A 15,546-nucleotide genomic window follows, 5' to 3' on the forward strand; every position below is an offset into this window, starting at 1 on the left:
TCAACAAATGTACTTATAACTTGACGTATTCTGTGGGTAATCGGCCACTACTGTGTTTTGTTAAAATATTATAGGATAGCATAGCATGTTTTTGTATATGGATGGCCCGGACTCCCTTAACTTTTTTTTAGTTTTCACTTACCTGAGCCCCGGTGGCGATCTCGTCGGCAGCCTCGTTCATCACCCCCAGGGTTTGGAAAGCAAACACGCACAGCTCGCGCTCGCACACGGTGGGCTGCGGGGGGGAGCAATGACAGCCACTTAGCCCACCTTCCAGTTCCTCAACGAAGCTTATGACGTGACATTTAATGAATGGAAAATGCAGAGTTTTAGAGTGTTAGAAAGAAAGGAATTGTATCCTTTTACCTAAAAATAATTTCTGTATGGAGGTCACAATTGGTAAATAGCCACTGACTGATATAAAGTCAAGAACGTGGTTAGGAAATCCATTTCAGCCCGGCCGGCGTGGCTCAGTGGTTGAGCACCGACCCATGAACCAGGAGGTCAGGGTTCGATTCCCGGTCAGGGCACAGGCTCCATCCCCAGCAGGGGGCGTGCAGGAGGCGGCCGATCAATGACTCTCCTCATTGATGTTTCTCTCTCTCTCCCCCCCCTTCCTCTCTCTGAAATAAAAACATAAATAAAAATCCTTTTCAGTGAGTTGTAGGCACTTGCACTAGGAATGATTTAGCATCAGATAAAAATATTCTTAAACTGAAAAATCTCTCTCCTGCGTAGTAAACACTTACACGTGAGCCGTATAAAGAGGCCGACCCCTACGCTGGTGACAGACGAAAGAACAAGGTTAAACCCCCAGCCTGTGCAAAGCGAATAAACGAAGGAGAATCCCACCTATTCCCAGTAATTTTCTTTGGAAGAAAGAAGCACGACTCTGCTCACTTGCTCCCCAGCTCTTGGGAGATTGGTTTTGTCACGAAGATTTTTGACTTCAATAACCTTCTGAAGTCAACGGCACTAAAATATACACTGTGTGACGGCTTCGGAACAGCTCTCATCTTTCAAATCCAATACAGTGTCATCTGTTTGATTTATCTTATCTCCTGAGTCACACTGCATTGGGCAGCTGATGACGCCTAGCGCGAGGCAATCACGGCGCCGCCGCTCGGCAGAGAGGCATTTGTTAGCGCGGCCGTCCCCACGCGGCTCCTTCCAGCAGACCACTGGCCTACCGGGCAACCAGGGGGACGTGCGGCCCCTGTGGGACACAAAGGACGCTCCTGGGGCGGCTCTGTGGACACAGAGCATGACCAATCACACAGGCGTCTGGCTGACGTTCCCCTAAGAGGATTTCAGGGGGGGCGGAATTGATATATTTCCTTTGTCAGCCTGAAATGTGCAGTTTGATTCCATTTCAGAAACATCAGGAAAAGCTTCCTTGGGGAGGAAATTAATGGGGAAAGTTCATCCAGACTCAAGCAATGCACACTATTTGGTATGTATCTGTATATGCAGAGAGCAGACTGTGCAATTTCTATTTCTTTTATTTGAGTGTTTAATCCACTTAAGCTTCTATTTTGTGTGTGTGTGTGTGACCTAAGTCCTGTGTGTTTGAGCCTCAATTTCCCCCACTAACATTGGGTTGTTTCTTTTGTTTTGTTAACTTTCTCCGGCGCCGTATGGTCTGAAACAATAATAGCAACCATTGGTGGCACGTTTACTACAGTGTCACACACTAACACTGGTGTCTGTGAAACTGTACGCAAGTGAGAATCAGGGAGAAAGTGAACCCTGGGAATCACTAGGGGTCCCGGGTTTTAATTCATGTGCCAGTTACCCCAAGTTCACTGAGGAAGTAACAGACACAGAGGTTCTGTTTTCAATACTCTTGCCAGGTAACCATACACTCGTTATGATCACAACCCTTAACGGGCATTATTAATTTCACTCTGAAAACAAGCACCTTAGGGATGAATATTTGTCTGAGGCCACCGTCAAGCTGGATACACAAAAATTAGGTTCTCGGGTTTCTCAGCTGACTTTGCCTTAGCTGGACTGGGCATCATCCTCGAGTGGTGAGGACGGACTCCCAGGACTGACCACGCCACGCAGCGCAGTGATCTGGGACCCGCGCATGGCCGGAGGAGCGAACGAGGTCACCGTTCTAACAGCTGCCGTGTTAACACTCAGGTTGGTTTCCAAGTATGGAGAACCAATCGTCGGGTTTGGGTTTGGTTTTCTGCTAAAGAGTCAAACTTCGCTGCCAAACTGGGAGGTCGGGCATCTCTGAACAGCCCTCCTCACGTTACTGTGAGTTTTATGCAGATCGAAAGAAAGTGTTGCACATCGGAACTCAAACCTGACAATGACATTTATAAACTTTGCAAAAGAGAAAACTGGAGCATTCTGGCATTTCTAAATAATTATGGCTATAATTGAAAAAACCCAACACAACAGCAAATGACAAATGTTGGTGAAGACTTGGAGAAATTGGAACCATCGTCCTCTGTTGTTAAGAATATAAAATGACAAAAAAAGTTGGGTGGTTCCTCAAAAAATTAAACAGTGTTAACATATATCCCAGTAATTCCATTAACCAAAGATGCGTAAACATATCTCGTGCATCCATATAATGTAACATGATTCCACCATATAGAGGAATCAAGTACAGACACGTTACATGGATGAACCTTGAAAACATTAAGTCAGAGAAGCCCAAAACAAAAAGCCACATAATGTATGGTTCCATTTACATGAAATGTCCAGAACAGGCAAATTCAGTAGATTAGCGGTTGGCAGGGGATGGGGGAGGGGGAGCTGGGAGTGACCACTAGCGGTTACGGGGTTTCTTTTGTGGGTGATGGAAATGTTCTGGAATTAGAGTGGTAATGGCTCTACGACACTGTGAATATACTGACAAGCAGTAAACTGTACACATTAAAATAGCAAATATGTTTCTATGCTCCCTCAGTCACGCCCTGAATGTGTCAGTGAGTTGGCATTTTTTTGAAAGTTTATTCTGATTTTCTGCATGCTTCTATATTCCTCTTCTAACTGGAATAAAGATGACCCTCTCCGCTCTATAGTAAGCATCTTAATTTGTGTGGCTTTGAAAAAACACTGTTTACAAGTTTATATATATACATAAATACACATCTATATTTCTCTCTCTCTCCGTATGCATCTACATCGGCATGACATAAATGATCTATGAGAGACATAGATAAATGGGTGGAAAGAGAGCTGACACATAGGCACATTCAGGAAATACAATAAAAAATATTTTCCTAACATAACACGACTTGCTCTTGCTTGGATTCCTTTAAAAACAGTAACTCACTAGTCATATACCACTCTGTTTATTAAATAGTTTGCTCAACAAGGCGTACTTACTGTAAATGCAGTTATTTGCTTATTTACTTCTATACCTGAACCCCTTTCACCCACATTCTACGCCAACACTGACATTCTCCCCGCGAGAACTGACCCTGAGCATGGGGCCGTTCTGAAAGACGTGTCGCTCGTCGCAAACCACACAGTACTCGTTCAAGACGGGGATCCGCTGCTCAGCAAACTCGATCGTCTGAATGAAACGACACCAAGACATAATAGGTCAGGCTCGCAAGTGACTGGAGCACCCACTTAACACCGAAGCGTTTCTCCAGCGGCTGGCTTCTTGGCTCCTACCTGCACGAGGAAGCCGCGGTCTCGCACTGGAGCGCATTTGGCACCATTTGGCTAAAAAAAGGCAAAATAAAAGAACGATTGTTTAAATGGGGAAATATGTAAATTATGGCCTTTTATTTTGTGCAACCCTGAATGAATATCGATGTGGTCTAAGATCGCCTGTAACAGGAGTTCAGCGGCTGACAGGACATCGGGAGGCAGAGCCTCTGTAACTACAGCGGGTTCTGCCATGGCCCCTGCGACCTCTGTCTGCACTACATGGATATTCTTCCTTCCTGACCTCCCAGTGAAAACGATGGGCACCTTTACCTAATCGCAAAAACCTACTTGCTCCACGGCTCATCGTCAAATGCTCCCACCTCCTCAGAGTGTTCCAACCTTATTTTACAGTGACACAGAATTATTTCTCCGAAGACACGTAGGACGGGCGCTGAAACACGTCCAACCCCGAGCTGTTACGTTACGCGTCAGCTCAGCCATGCGGAGGACACTAAGGCAGCCTTTCATGTGGCTCTTCGACATGATTTTCTATATGTCCTAATACCTCGCTTTGGTGAGAAATGCGCTTTAAGGGATGTCTATGTAAAATTATCAAAATAGTCAAATACATTTTTTAACACAAGTAGAATTTTATGGCAAAATTTACAATTTGAGAAATAACTTTATACCAGAAACACAACTTTCTAAAAATAGTATCTTCTTCCATTTTGCAATTTCATCTATTTCAAGGGGCATCCATATCAACGGTGAAGAGCTAAATACGGTCCACCCAAGAGACACTCTCATGCTTACCCAAAGCAAACAACACACGTATCAGCTATTTTATGTAAATTACGTACACAAGGTACGTCTGCTTCCTCATCTGAAACGGGCTATGACGCAACCACTCCAGAGGTACGTTTTGTGTAAGACTGACTCCCAATAAATACCACCCGGCGTACTTGGGCTTTGATACTTTCACCTCCCAGGCCCCTCTCCCCCCAGAACAGCTTCAGGATAAAGTGGCCGGATTCACAGCACCGAGAGCAGCTGCAGCTGAGGCAGGGGTGCAGCCGTCCACCGACGCTGTTCGCGGCAAAGGTTAACTCCTGGGCTAACAGGAAGGACATTACCGTAGAGTTAATTACCAGACAGCCTTGTCCTTCACTAGTATGTGAGAAAACTAGCGACCAGGTGAACCTACTGAATGAAGCGTTACGAATGCAGCTTGCTTAAGAGGATGCTCTGCGAACCCCGCTGACTTCTTTCCATTTTCAGTAGCTCTCGTTACCATTTGGCCTGGACCTCAAATCAATCACTACATTTATTTTTTTTCAGAACCAAAACGAACATTCCAGTACCAGCGGCAAACGTCTGGCGGGCAACGTAATATTTACCCAAACCAGTAAGTTAAACACGCAAAACCTTGCTTCTTTCCTCTCCCAGCGAGCGCCCTGCCGATCTCTAGACACCTGTCCTGAGCACCTGAGCTTAGCCCTGAAGCCCCGGGGGTGGAAACGGTTACGCACAGCGGGCTGGGACGGTGAGCAGGACGGGGTCAGGATGCCCATGAGCCCTGAGGTGAGGGACAGCCTGCGGCCCTCCGAGCTGGGCTCCGAGAAGGGCTCGGCCCGGGGCGACCGGGGCGCGCTGGCGGGGCCCTTGCCGAGCAGCTTGTGGGCTCGCAGGCCGTAGAGCTCCTCCACGCGCAGGCTGCTGGAGTAAGACCTGCTCAGCAGCTTGTGGGGCTTCAGGCCGGGGCCGCCGTGCTCGCAGCGAGGGTCCCCGGAGCAGGACCGAGTCAATAGCTTGTGCGGCTTGAGAGGGACGCAGTCCTCCTGCTTGGCGGCGGCCGGGCAGGGCCGGGCCAAGAGTTTGTGCGACTTGAGGGTGGTCACCGCCTGCTCGGCCCTGGGGTCGCTGGACAGGGAGCGGCCGAAGGTCCGGTGCGTCTTAGTGGCGCAGGCCTCCTCGGCCTTGCCCGTGCCTGAGCAAGTCCTGCGCAGCAGCTTGTGCGTTTTGGAGATGCCGTCTTGCTCGGGTTTCAGCTTGGATTTGCTTTTGCCGCAGCCAGGGGGAGGGTAACTTGGCGACCTTCAAAATTGAACCACAATTAGTACAGGGCCCATCAGGGGCGGGACAGACCATGGAGGATGCCTGTCAGGCCCCAACTCAGCTGGGTGGTAACCACCACCTTGTTTTCGCACAGCCCACTCAGCGACAGCTGAAATCAGAAGCGTGCAGAAGGACCCCGGCAACTGAAATGCATTTTTCCTGAAAAGCAAAAAGAGGTTATGGGGTTTTCCCCCTCCTGCTTATCCCAGAGTCCTGTACCGAGCTACTTTAGGTGGAGAAGACTCTGATTAGAAAGCAATGCCAGCTGGGCTGGCACGGCTCAGGGGTTGAGCGTCCACCTAGGATCCAGGAGATCGGGGTCCGATTCCCGCTCAGGACACGTGCCCGGGCTGCGGGCTCGATCCCCCCGGGGGGACGTGCGGGAGGCAGCCGATCGACGACTCTCATGGTTGATGTTTCTCTCTCTCTCTGTCCCTTCCTCTCTCTGAAACCAAGAAACACGAATCTAATGAACAAAATAAACTGATGAATAAAACAGACCCAGAGGCATGGACGCTTGGAACAGACTGACAGGCCTCAGAGGGACGGGGACAGGGGACAGGAGCGAGGACTTACGCGCATACACGCACAGCCCATGAGCAGACAACGGGGGTGAAGGCTGGGGGGCGGGAGCTGGGCGGAGGGGGGCAAGCGGGGAAAGGGGTGACATCCGTAATACTCTCAACAGTAAAGATTAAAAAGCAAGCAAGCAAAGGACGTGATCTGGGTGAACTGAAGCAGACAGGACGCTAAGGGACACCGATGCTTCTGACCGACGGCAGGTGTCCCGGCCATTCTGAAGCCGCGAGGAGGGTACGCGGGCGCCGAGGGGACAGAAGGGGTGCTCTGGGCCGAATACAACGGGGTCACGGGCTCAGCGTGTAGCAGCGCAGGACGTGGCTGCCGTACCCACCTGCGCAGGGTGGAAAACAAATGCAGGGGGGACTTCACCTTCTTCTCGGACAGCTTCTTGGTGTGCAGGCAGCTCGACTTCTCTTTGCTCTGTTTCCACTGCTGGGTGACGAACGTCTGCATGATCCTGTGGGCCCAGAGCGAGCCTGTTAGCACCGTGCCCGGTCACGCGCGCCGAGGTTCCCGTCTTTGCCACGCGGAGGACGCGTGCGCCGGAGGAAAGCACACGCGCAGCGCCAGGGAGACGCTACATTTCAGAGCCATACAAGATGTCTTTGCACGTAAAGAGAGTCATGCGGAAAAGGCTTATGACTTTATGCATTGTTACTATTAAGTTACCGTGATATAACTAAACTATAAACGACAGGAGAACTGATGAGAGAAGAGAGGCTTATCACGATCACAAAGGACGGCCCTTGGATCGACGATGTTTGCTGAAGGGGGAAAACATAAATTTTAAAAACCTGAATTATTCTGTTGGTGCCAGGAATATAGTTTGGAAATTTTGTTAATAATTACAATTTTACTTATTAACACACAAGCAACGTCAGTTTCTTTTTACTTACTTTGCTTATGTGGTTTTCTTCATGAGAAGTAAAACAAAACAAAACTGCCTGCTCCTAAGTAAAACGAAGCCGGGTGAAACGGGCTCCATGGAGGAATCTGATTCTAGCAAATTTTACCTTCAGCACAGCTCATTTCTCCTTTAAATACAATGGGTTTTTGTTTTAAAAAACTTAGTTGCTATAAGGCGGGGATGTGGTAACCGCTGAGCTCCACGGGCCCTAGGTCGCGACGCCCTGCGCTGTTCCGCGGTAACGAATCCCGCAGGGCAGCCGTGCGCGTGGACCAGCCCTGCTCCCGAGGGGCCTGAGCGGCAGACGCTTCTCTGGGCCCCACCTTCCAGGTGGCAACGGCCCCTTCAGGTCTGATACTTACGCAGACAGGAGCTTTCAGTTAAACGCTATGGGTGCAACGAATGAAACACTCCGGCTGCCTCTCGAGTCCGTTTGGCACTGCGCGCATTTTCACACAGATCGCTTTTGGAACGGAAAAATGGGGCCACTACTTGTTTACAATCTGCCATACACCAGGAGAGGACCGTGTGAGCCTTTTCTCTTGGATTCTCGGGACACCCGCAGACAGCGGCTACACTGCACGTTCACAAGCACGGCGAGGAAACGCCTGCCTGCGTCAGCCGGCAAGGCGGCCGGCCTGTGTTATCAGATGCGACCTGACGCGGGTGAACACGAACACGTGCTGTTCAAAGAGGCGGTGTGGCTCTTGGCGCTAAGCCAACAGGAATTTCTCAGTGTCCCTCAGGTCCTACCGACCAACTCAGATCACCAGGCAGGGCGGCCCCAGACTTTGCCCGCCAGTGTGGCTGCCAAGCATGGACTCATTCTGGGTCTTTTTAGCTGTAGAGGTAGGAAGGCGTGAACCTGTGCTCAGTGGTGCATAATTCCAATTCGCAGTAAACTCACCTCAGGGCCCAGGACAAGAGGAGGTTTTCATTTGACACTTAAATTTTGAAGATTTTTTTCATCCAAGACTTAAATGTAACAGTAATATTAGAGTCATCATTTTCCCGTCTCCATCTGGAACCCCCAGTGACACCACCCTCTGTCCCAAGCAGGTCTGGGTTAGCTGCCTCGTATGAATCGTCCCCCGATTAAATTTCCTCAAGACAAAGGTGAGCGTGCAGACGGCATCCTTGTGGAGGGAGGGCCCGCACCGTGCATTTACACTGAAGTGAAATCTGCATAGTCAGAATACATAATCCTTGGAAGGCTCTCGAAGTGCAAATTCTTAAAGCTGGTATTTTAGTAAGTATGGAATCTACTAAGTTCCTGCTTTGACTGTGACTAATGGAATATAACCCTGGACTTCAAGTCAGCTCGAGCTGGGGAATTTTCTGTTTGCAAGAGATCAACTGGATGAGTCGAAGTCCCAACTGAAAGCACAGGGTTTCTTTTCAGAGGGAGCGTTTCAAAGGGGTAGGTGTGGGAGCAGCGGACAGGGTGGGGGTCGAGGGCCCGTCTCCGCAGAACTGTCACCACCTCTGAGCACCACAGAACAAGCAGAGGAAAGCTCCAGGACCCATGAGGGAGACAGTCTGGCGAAGGCCGCAGCCGGGAGCTGACCGCAGAGCTTCAGGGGCTGATGGGTCAGCTCATGGTGACCTCACCGGGCAGAACCAGACAGGAAACACGCCCACGTGCTCGGCTTCCTCCGGTTGGTCCCCGGGAGAGACTCGGGGACCTGGGTGCACCCAGCACAGCCCCCCAGGTGCAGCGCCAGGGGCTGGAGGCAGAAGTGAACCTGGGGGAGCACAGGAGGCGCCGGCCCAGTCCCGACGTCAAGCTCGGCCGGCTAACTTCCCGGCGCAGCTCTGGGCGTCGCAGTGGCCTCCTCCCCCGGGGGGGCCCCCTCGGGAGCCCGCACTGAGTAAAAGTGGGGGGAATGATCAGCATGGCGAGAACTCAGCTCTCCTGAACGGAAGTTGAGTTTTCGTTTTGGGGAAAACTTACTTTTTCAGCTGATGCCCCAACCCAAACCGCTCCTTGGTGGAAATCTGGAAGACGTCGACGGTGGGCACTGCGAGAGAGGAGAGGAGAGGAGTGTGGCGATGTGGGGGGGGGGGGCTCACATATTTACACACCATACGTAACGTACACAGTCGGAAACAGCGGGCACCGCACGATGGTCGCTCCCATGCTTTCGGCAGGGAGCCGAAGGCCATTCCTGATTGTTATGTTAGACTGAGGTGTGGTCCGTGTTTATAAACGTATAATGGTGAATGGTCTTCAAAAATATGTATTAATTGTGAACAGTGACGTGTAGGACAGTAGAAAAGAGGAGGTTTGTATATATATACACCATTTTTTTAATCCTGACCCAATAATATGTTTTTATTAATTTTTAGAGAGAGAGAGAGAGAGAGAGAGAAACACTGATAAGAGAGAGAAACAGACTGTACTCGCCCCGAGTGGGAACCGAACCCACGCCCTCTGGGGTGTATGGGGTGAGGCTCCAACCGAGCCCCCTGGCCAGGGTCAGACATGCTCCTTTTCCTGGAGTAAAATAATGCAGCATGAGCGTGAGGCACAGGCGGCCTCCTGTTCACCGCAGGCATGTCAGGGGCCTCGTATTTTTACCCGACACACGCGTTTCTGTAAGTTAGTGACTACGTTTGAGATTAATAATAACCTCTCAAAGGAGTCACTCAGCACTCATCATTCAACGGTGTTAAAGAGTATTTGACAGAATATACTCATAAAATATTTTCATGTTTTAAAAAAGGTGAAAGTCATTCAATTTTCCCTTGTCTCATGCCGTTTAGGTTGGAAAGGGCTGCTTAAGATGCGTGGGAATCACTCTAATACTCGGGTTGTGTAAACACAGAGGGACCAAACATAGGATGATCTGCGCAGGAAAACGTTTGCATGCTGTTCACCACGTTCAAGTAAAAGCACCCCTGCCTTCGAAATCAGAAACTAGATTTATATTCCAGCAATTCTGGAAAAAATATGTAATATCCCAAGACTCATAACAATTGCGACTTTTCACTTCAGGTGTATTTTCCCCCCATGGGCGATGAAAATAATCCTTGTCTCTGCCTTCAGGGTGGGTCAGGAGACGTATTTCTAAGTCCTGTCGTCCCAGCTCACTCGCAGACACAGCGTCAGATCGGCTCCAGCCAAATACAGTCCACACGAGAATTATTCACACATCCCGAAGCCTGGGAACGGGCGCCTTTCAAGGAGAGCCCTAAACTGGGTCAGTCTCAGCCTGGGATCGGCCGCACCCTTTAATATAAATGCTGACACCCTCAAGGCCACATACAAGACAGTCACGAGATCCTTTCTCCCCTCCTACTTGTTTGCAATAATCCAAATCATAAAGAGAAATGAAACCGGACTGTTTTCTCGGGAATGATAAGGTACATGTTCCTTTTTAGTATCACTGTCTCTTGCTGTCAGGTATTTCACATTAGCGCCCATTTTAACCATATTTTCCCCTCAAATTTCCGCTAAGCAGTGATAAGCTCTGGGGAAACTCGCTAGTCCGACAGCAAGGTCCTGAGCGAGCCTCAGGCTCACCGGCCGTATAGAGACAGGACCCAGCAAAAGGCACTGGAGCTTGAAACGCCACCACCCCTGTGGGGGACACTTCCAGAGGATTCTGCCACTAACAGAGCAAATGGAGCCATCCGAAGGGGCCCTACAGGGCTGACCCCAAACCCCCCATTCTCTGAAAGAGGCAGAGCTAAGGCGGGCCACCACTAACATCTGCAAACAGGGGGCAGATGAGGGTGGAGCCATGTGCCCCGGGGCAGTTCTCTGAAGGGCTGGGCTGGCAGGTGCCCTCCAGGGGCCCATGCTGACCTGTTCTTGCCCCCTGACCCACCATCTAAGGCCAGGTTGGAGCCTGCGTGAAGATCTGGGGGCAGAGAATTTACTATGGAATCGCTCCACTCCCAGGAGAGTTACTGATATCAGACGGGGGGGGGGACAGGAGGACAGGAAAAGGGTCAGGTCCAGCTTCAGCCTGGCCCCGTGGGCAACACTGCGGCATAAGTCACACCACGGTTTGTCCCCCCTGCGGCAACGTCACCAGCCAGGGCACTCCCACGTCTGTCACACCAAAGAATGGCGAGGGGTGGGCCGTTTTAAGCGGCTCCGTTTTGGAGTGGGTGCGCATGTGCACCCTAGATAGCAGGCAGGAAAAAAGGAATTTAAGCCAGTAAGTCTGGGAAAGATATAATAGGATCCTGTGTCCTCAATAGCTATCAGTTGAGATACAGTAATACCATCCCTTAAGGTACTGGAAAACAAAAATACTATAATCTCCATTTTCAAAACCAGAAATAAGTTACACCTACACTAAATTCACCAGCAATCAAAGGTGGGAAAATATGCCTTAAAATTAGACCTCAGAATCAGAGGCTTAATTAAATCTAAGGGCAGCCCAGCATATTCTCACTGGGCTTCTACTTACGCAAAGTTTTCTTTTAGGTTTTAATGTGCTTATTTCACAGCAACCTGTCAACCTCTAAAATCTATACAACTAAATGTTATATGTTTCTCTTTCCATTGGTTATAGTGACAATAAATCTTTGTTATTTAGGATACAAGTGTATTTAAACATCATTATCAAGATAGCTACAATTACACTCAGAATTACCAAATGCATGGTCATTTTGTTTAATGCACAACTAGCTAATAATACTAAAAAGGATAGAGAAATAAAACCAACCTGGGCCATTTAAATACTGCGTAAGTGAGCAGTGTAGTCGGACAATTATGGGCTCTGTTCGAATCACTTCCCAAGCCACCGCAATCTCCTCCTGTGCCAATAAATACATTTTATAGACAAATCAGTCATCTTTTAGAGTTACTGATGCATTTTCCCAATTAAAAAATACTTTCTAACTTATTTTGAAGAAATGCATAAATCATCAAGGCCTACAAATGATCACAAAACCTACTGGTTTGTGAAAAGAAAACCAAAGTACTTTCAATTTTTGCCTTCTCATGTGAAAATAAAAATGAAAATGTACGAAATACTGAAGTACTATACTAAGAGCCTGTACATTTCAGAGTGTATTTAAGAACTGACACAAATACATATATACATAAAATCTGTTTCTTCAACCAAAGCATTTCTTCATAAATCACCCTGGAAAAGTCAATACGATACTAATAGCATTATAAGAGAAACAAAAATTAGACTTCCTCCTATAAAAGTAAGCGTTTTTTAAATGCAGCCGTGACGCTGCGTCACTTGGTACTTACATCAAGAAAGCTGACATCGACGTGCAGATCAATATCTACGTCATCAATGGCTCCATACTCCCTGCAAGCGAAGATCAGCGTCAATATTTTTGATTTCCTTAAAAGACGGTGTTGTCCTAGGCTATTTTAAATTAAAAATCTAATCATGAATTCGCATCCCTGACTTCCAGATGGCTCAGAAATGACTGTGGGCCTGAATCAACTAACTCCACCCGTTGGACTGCTGTCTCCCGTGACCTATTGGTACCACGTCGTCATCCTTCCATCTTTACCACGTGCATATGCATCGGGTTCAACAGTTGTTCGGTCCATCGTTTTGAGCGTCCCTGGTTCTCTGGGGCCAATTAAACAATCTTCTCATGCGATTTCCCTGTTCTGTGCTCCGTAAGGACACAGAGCTGCTTCTGGGGGCAAAAAGGGGTTTCTGACACAAAGAAGGGGAGGGAAAGAGTTTCCTGCCACAACCACATGCCCACAAATTTTCCTTCCATGTTAGACATCAGCGGCTCTGAAACGGGTCCAGGTGTCTGCCTCATAGATCTCACTGTTTTCACAGGCAGCTCTAAAAGCCTGACATATCAGAGTTGAAACAAGTAACCGTTATGTTCCATGTGAAAATATTCTGAAGACCAACTTTTCTCCAGCCCGGGGAGTGCCACAAACCAGCATATTTGTTTCAAAGTTAACAAGAGAGTACAAAAAAAAATGGTTTTTATATTCTCCATATATGCACATCTCTATATGTGATATTTTTATAAAATTCTGGTTACAAATGCTAGACCTAGTGAGGGAGACAACTATAAACACAGCAATAATGATGGAAGTCAATGGTCAATATTTACTGAGGACTTTGTGCAAGAAGCTGGTCTCAAGACTTTACACACATGTGCTCATATGCACTAATTCACACATGCACTAACCGAGGCCCCAGGTGGTAAAGTCAGTCAGTCACCATCACTCTGAACAGAGCTGGGATTTGAATGCATTTGTCCTATTTATTTACGCAGGTGCTTAATCAGTTCAATGTGCAATAAGCTACACTCTGTGTTGGAAACCAGGTCGGACATTAACGAATGGTCTCATTAGGGTCTCATCATAGCCTTCCGGGGACAAGAAATCCATTGCTATCCTCATTTGCAAATGAGAAAACTGAGGCTTAGGAAAGTACAGTTTGCCAAAGGGCAGATAAGAAGTCAGAGGGAAAGACAGGTGCTTAGTTCATGCCCAATTTCAACACTGTCAAGCACAGTATCTGGCACATAGTACGTACTCAATGAAAACGTTTGTATATCACACATATATTCAGGAAATGCTAATATAGTACAAAATTGTGCCACTTTTATGGGATTCAGAGACTTTTTAATGATTATATGGTTTATGTAATTCAATGCATAAAAGAATCCAGGTAGTCTTTTTACTTTTTTAAAAAATTATATACCTTTATTGATTTCAGAAAGAGGAACGGAGAGGGGAGAGAGAGAGAGAGAGAGAGAAACATCAATGATGAGAGAGTCTTTGATCGGCTGCCTCCTGCACGCCCTCGACTGGGGATCGAGCCCGCAACCCGGGCATGTGCCCTGACCAGGAATCGAACCGTGACCTCCTGGATCCTAAGTCGATGCTCAACCACTGGCAGCCTGTTTACTTTTGACATGTAGGTCAAAACTTGCCGCATTTTAAAACTTGGCCTCTCCGCTTTCCCCCTTCGAAATGTGTGAACACTCAGCGCACTTTCACCATGTGCAGAACGGTCCTTTTTATTCTTCCCTGGAAATTCTTCTAAAGGTTGGAAGGAAAGGGCTAAAAACTATTCACAGGGCAAGTTTTTAAAACTGCACGTGTCCAAACAGCTGTGTTACTGCAAGAACCTTTATGACCTTGTGCACATTGAGACGTGATGCGTAAGGTTAGATACAAAAACGTGCCAGTTCAGCTACGAATTACACAGAAAGGGCGACAGGGGTAAGGACCAGGCCCATGAGCCGTTCCATCCGGGCCTCCGGTTCGGGGCTCGGCCAACCTTCCTGGGAAGGTCAGACAGTAACTATTCCAGCTTTTCGGGCCACGCAGAGCCTCTGTCACGGATCCCTCTTGGGTTTTCTTCCCACAGCCCTTTAAAAAACCAAACACCATCTGCAGCTCATGAATGGCACCATTTGCACCACTCAAAAACAGGGCCCACGACCCAGTGGTCATAACGTGCTGACTGTGAACACCAGCAAGTGACTCATAAGCGTAAAAAGTAAATACCCACAGCAAGGCTGATGGGGGCAGACAGCGGACAGCGATCCGAAGACGCCAGTGAGCAAAGAAGCCGCGATCTACAAGCACCCCCCAATGCAGTGCATGCAAACTGTCGCCTGGAAGAATGTACGTAACAGCAGAACTTGCGGGGGAAATGAACACTGAATAATCAGAGAAAACTTAAATGTGATTTTTAGAAATTACCCAGTACTAACAAAGTGGCTATAAGCACATATTTTAGATAACCAGCTTTCCTTCAATAACTGTCAAGGAAATTATACGCATACACTCCCGTACAGGAAACTCTACCCAAGGTTCTTGGGAAATAAGCCCTGATTGCTACGTAGTTATTTCTGCCTCCAACAGCCTGGTCAGTGATATTTTGAGGAGAAAGGCATTTGTGATGATGCAGACACCTTCCCGCGGCCTCTGACACTCAACAGCTCGCCTGTCTAGCTCCACGCGCCTCCTCGATGTGTGCTTTTCGCTCAGTGTGGGAGAGACGCTTGTAAATGGGCCAGGAAATACACAGACTCAGCCGTCAGGGAGAAACCTGGGCAGGTTAAAGCATCTGCAAGACTGTACCCGAAGTGGCTACGCATTTCTCTAGGGACGGCGGGGCGGAGGGGAACTGAAAAATGAAGCCCGGATAAGAAAGGAAGCCCGTCTAAAACCGAGTAAGAGGTGCAGTTGCTACAGCTCTGTCCTCAGCGTAAACACCTCGGTTCCGCCTGAAGACAGCCCAGGCCCCAGGAGCAGAGGTGAACCGCCTGGGGTCTGACACTTCTGAAGCTTGCATTTAGGATACGCGCCAGCATTTCTGGAAGAATACGACGCGCCGTGTTTCTCTCTT

The 15,546-nt window shown here is 48.4% G+C and overlaps 1 protein-coding gene across 1 annotated transcript in view; it reads right to left on the minus strand.

The window, feature by feature from the left end:
• Positions 1-15,546, minus strand: part of PARP8 (poly(ADP-ribose) polymerase family member 8) — a 127,363-nt gene that overhangs the window by 24,684 nt on the left and 87,133 nt on the right. Inside the window, exons 8-15 of the mRNA XM_087815267.1 lie at positions 12,450-12,510; positions 11,911-12,001; positions 9,183-9,249; positions 6,653-6,778; positions 5,154-5,718; positions 3,646-3,696; positions 3,446-3,541; positions 143-235 (exon numbers count right to left, since the gene is read on the minus strand). Of these exons, the coding sequence (XP_087671393.1) occupies positions 143-235; positions 3,446-3,541; positions 3,646-3,696; positions 5,154-5,718; positions 6,653-6,778; positions 9,183-9,249; positions 11,911-12,001; positions 12,450-12,510 (1,150 nt within the window). The remainder of the gene's footprint in view (positions 1-142; positions 236-3,445; positions 3,542-3,645; positions 3,697-5,153; positions 5,719-6,652; positions 6,779-9,182; positions 9,250-11,910; positions 12,002-12,449; positions 12,511-15,546) is intronic.

The sequence above is a fragment of the Miniopterus natalensis genome, chromosome 3 (genome assembly GCF_054644295.1).
Source record: "Miniopterus natalensis isolate mMinNat1 chromosome 3, mMinNat1.hap1, whole genome shotgun sequence".
In the NCBI taxonomy this organism is placed as follows: Eukaryota; Metazoa; Chordata; class Mammalia; order Chiroptera; family Miniopteridae; genus Miniopterus; species Miniopterus natalensis.